The sequence below is a fragment of the Pinus tabuliformis genome, chromosome 7 (assembly GCF_031772625.1).
Source record: "Pinus tabuliformis cultivar Carrire ecotype Pingquan chromosome 7, CPIR1, whole genome shotgun sequence".
Lineage (NCBI taxonomy): Eukaryota > Viridiplantae > Streptophyta > Pinopsida > Pinales > Pinaceae > Pinus > Pinus tabuliformis.
In genome coordinates, this window is record NC_142293.1 from 102,463,840 (window position 1) to 102,468,251 (window position 4,412).

The following is a 4,412-nucleotide window of genomic DNA, read 5'->3' on the forward strand; positions in this document are numbered from 1 at the left end:
TATAATATTTTTGGATTTCTTGAAGTGTGAAATAATTTTTTACATTGAGTGTAAGAATATACCAGTGGCAGGGTTAGAATTTCAAAAATTTGGGCAGTTTCAAGGCAGAATTTTTCAAAGGAAACTAGAATGGAAGATTCATGGCCGTTGATACCCACTCATCAGAATCTGACAAGAAACCTGCAGGAACCACAGCAGAAACAGCGAGGAGATGTCAAGAAACCAGCCGGAACCACAGCAGAAACAGCGAGGAAAGGAACAAATTCATGGGTTACCGGCGACCGTTCAACTGCTTACCAATGCAAGTGACCGACACGCCGTTACGCGGCTCCACGAAACAGTCAGGAAACAAACAAACTCATCGTTAAACCGCCGGCGCGGTCCAACGCGTGTGACCGGCACATTTTCCACAACCGCAGGAAACAGCCAGGCAATAAACAAAGTCATTGTTTACCGCCTAGATGTGTTGGTCCAGCGAAACTCAAACTGTCGGATCGTGTACGCCACGCACCATCGTTTGAAGGAACGCAGAAATTCATTCGGTATGCATCCTCCCATACTGCAAAACATCTATAAATAGCAGAAGCGCCCAACGTTTCTGAACTTTAAAGCAACTACTACAGTGGCATATCATGATAATCCCTCTAGTTCCACATAATTCCACATTAATATCATGATAATCCCTCTAGTTCCACATAATTCCACATTAATACCTACTTTATTGTTAACATTGATATCTATGTGCCATTAAAAGAGATTCCAGCCATACACTCAATTGTATGTTCATGTTCATTAGCAATCAGACAAAAATCTGTGAATGAACTTCAAGCTTACTGGACAACATATTCATGATTTCGACAACATTTTGTTTTTTTGAGTTTTTTGGTTTTCCACATATAGAAATTCCACTTACCGTTGTTGATGTATGAATCACAGGTACAAGCGGAATGTAAAGGCCTACCACTTGCTCTAAAGGTGATTGGAAGCTCTTTGCATGGGCAGCCTCATCCGGCATCCGGCGTGGGAGAGTGCCAAAAACAAGCTTTTAAATGGAAAATCAATATCAGATTATCATATAGAAGGGCTTCTTAGATGCTTGGAAACCAGTGTTGATGTCCTGGATGAGGAAGCACGGGAGTGCTTCTTAGACTTGGGGTCATTTCCAGAGGATAGAAAAATCTCAGTGGATGCATTGCTAGACATTTGGGTTTATGTGCGGAAGATAGAGTGGCATGATGCTTTTGTCATCTTATTAGAACTTGCAGGCAGGAATCTGTTGAATTTAACAAGCAATCTCAGGTAAGCTTCTTCTTTTGTATTTGTTGTGTGCTCATGCTCTTTTGATCTTGGCTTCCTCTGTCTTACATATTGTATTATCTTGGAAATTAGATGCAGTAGAAGCCAAGCAATCGATTATGGCAGTGCTTCTGAGCTGTACTTTTCTCAGCATGATGTAATGCGAGACTTGGCCCTATATTTGGCATCTGGAAGCAGTATAGTTCGTAGGAAGAGGTTGCTTATGCCTAAAAAGGAGGACAATTTGCCTGGAAAATGGGAACTGCTCAAGGATCAAGCTTTTGATGCCCAGATCGTTTCCATTCACACAGGTGAGTCAAAAGAATTGGATTAGGAATTTCTCGTCCGTTTTCTGGTCCTTTTGTTTCATGCTAACAAAGAAGTTTAACTAACAAAGGATGTAGACAGACTGTCATGGACGTGTCCTAGAAACCAGTGAACCTTGTCAGAGAAAATCTTATGGGGTTCTTTATCACCAAATGGCTATTTTAAGCATTAACTCTGAAACTGCACTATCCACTCATCAAATTATTCAAAAACTTATGCTAATTATTTTATATTTAAAACCATAGTTTTCTATAACCCAAAATTAGCTATGATCTAGTTAATAATGCACACTGAATATTTTATTGTCTAGTTTTCTTTTAGACAAAACGCTCAATTTTTCTACTTAGGAGTGCTAAGCAATCAACTTCAAAGAAAAATTATTTATTTGGAACATTCACCATCTTCCTTCATTTACATTATTGAGTCAATTCTCAAGATTTCCTGTGCATATCACATGTCAGTCTTATCTTACACCAAATAGGTTATCAATATGTGATCTCCTCATGTAAAGATATGTAACGATATATAGGTGTTGGTCATTGATATCAAATGATCTTAGAAAATATATTTAATGATTTCATAGTGTATGAAATAACCCAAAATGTTCTAATTGAACTTTGCATTTGTGGTTTATTTATGTAGGTGCAATGGAAGATGATCAGTGGTGTGAGATGAATTTTCCACACGCAGAGGCTTTGATTTTACTTTTTTCTGCGAGCAAATACTTTCTTCCATCATTTTTGAGTTCTATGAGAAAACTGAAAGTCCTCATAATAATTAATTATGGATCGAAGAGAGCTTCAGTGAAAGGTCTACCGGCTTTATCTTCACTTACTCAGCTTAAGACTATTCACTTGGAGAAGTTGAATGTGCCCCGCCTTCAAGATCACAGTAAAGTCTTGCCGAACTTAGAGAAGCTATCTTTGAGCTTATGTGAAGGGCTTGGAAATATGTCCAGGTTCAACAGCTCCCAGTCGAGCCTAAAGCTTCCCATAATGCTAGATTTTAACTTAGACCACTGCTGTGATTTAGAGGAGCTGCCCCCTGGCATATGTGACACGTCTTCAGTTGAGAAGTGGTCTATCACTAACTGTCACCTTCTTCAAAAGTTGCCTGATGACTTGGGGAAGCTCAGCTCCTTAAGAATGTTAAGGGTATCTGCATGTCTAGCTCTGAAAGAGCTTCCAGCATCTATTGGAAAACTTGGAAAGCTGGAATATCTGGACATTTCGCTATGCGAGTGCCTAAAAGAACTTCCAGAGGAAATAGGACAATTAAAGAAACTCGAAGAACTTGACATGAGAGAATGTTCTCGTTTGAGGAAGCTGCCTACATCAGTTGCAGGGCTGAGATGTCTAAAGCATGTTATCTGTGATGAGAAGATTGGACAGCAATGGATGCGTGTCAAGAGCTCTGCTCTCCCGGAGCTTAGAGTTGAAATTGTAGACGCACACTTTAGCCTGGATTGGCTGGATGCTTGATATCTTTCCTAGACAGCAAGGGATTGACTCATGTGCTGGCAAGAGATCAAGAAGACATCCTACCAAGTCAGCAAAGACAGCAAGGGATTGAGTCATACGCTGCTAGAGATCAAGAAGACAGCCTACCTACACAGCAAAGATGTAAATCATAGATTGGCAACAGATCAAGAGAAGCTTTTATTTTCAGCTTATCACGTGCATTTATGGTGGAGAGATTCCTGATGGACGGGATAAGACGACTGTGCAGTCATGTCCCATTTCTTCCAAAATCTATATATCCACGGAGTACATCATTCCAACTAACTACTTGCCTCTGCACGGTTATCCACAGCTTCAAAGGCCATCTAGTCCTCATGGCAACGTTTAGACCTTTGGAAATTTCAGTGTTGTGTTCATTTTTATATGTGCTGGACTTTATGTGTGGACAAGAGTGGACCGGCAGGAATCATTAAAAAAGGCGAGAAATACTCACGCAGACCTGAGTTAAAATGGGAAGCATTACAGATATTGAAAAGTCTCCAAGTTCCAGTTGAGCAGACTAGGATGATGATCTGGCCTCTGCTACTAAATCACTAGAGAAACATATCTATCTTTCACAAATCCAATGTGTTGTACGAATTTGGCAAATTTATGTCCCGGGCAAATTCCGGGCCAACATGATTGAGCAGAAGGCATCCAGGTCCACAAATTGGAAGAGTGGACGAACAAATGCTCCAGAACATTTCAGAAACACTACAGAAGATCCAATTGCTTGATCATGGTGGGGCATCTACTATAGAAAATCCCGATGAAGAATATGTCTTTGAAACAGGACATCTCTTTGTTGAGAACTTACCTTTTACTGCGAAAATACTCGGTTGATTTATTCAGTTACTGAGGTGAGATTTCAGAAGTACATCTTGTTCCTGATAAAGAGCTCAAAAGGCTATGATTATGTGCTTTGCATGCTTCTTGAATCTCCTGCAAGGGCATTTGAGGAGCTAGAGAAGTCAATATTTCAAGGCAGATTACTGGATGTTATGCCTTCCAAACAGCCACCGCCTGCTTCTGAAAAGCTACCAACTAAAGGCACTGCAGCAGCAGGAATGAACACATTTAAACAAAATGGGAAGATCACTAGAAGCCATCGGAAACCAGTAGTGATAAAGAGCATGGAATTCGCTGTTCATGCGCCCTGACACGATAGCAGAGGATCTTGCAAAGACCTTGCTTCTGGAAAGTATAAAAAAGAAGAGAAGCAATCACGTATTACTCATAAAGAAATTGCCCTTCAGTACCTCAGAAGCAGATCTGGTGCAGAATTTCAAC

At 40.3% G+C, this 4,412-nt stretch overlaps 1 protein-coding gene across 1 annotated transcript; it reads left to right on the plus strand.

Moving 5' to 3' along the window:
* Window positions 1-1,021: 1,021 nt before the first annotated feature.
* On the plus strand, window positions 1,022-4,105 carry LOC149245474 (disease resistance protein ADR1-like). The gene is made up of 3 exons (XM_089457771.1): window positions 1,022-1,299; window positions 1,390-1,607; window positions 2,266-4,105. The coding sequence occupies exons 2-3, from the start codon at window positions 1,457-1,459 to the stop codon at window positions 3,102-3,104; spliced, it is 990 nt and encodes a 329-aa protein (XP_089313897.1). The 5' UTR covers window positions 1,022-1,299; window positions 1,390-1,456; the 3' UTR covers window positions 3,105-4,105.
* The last annotated feature ends 307 nt before the right edge of the window (window positions 4,106-4,412 follow it).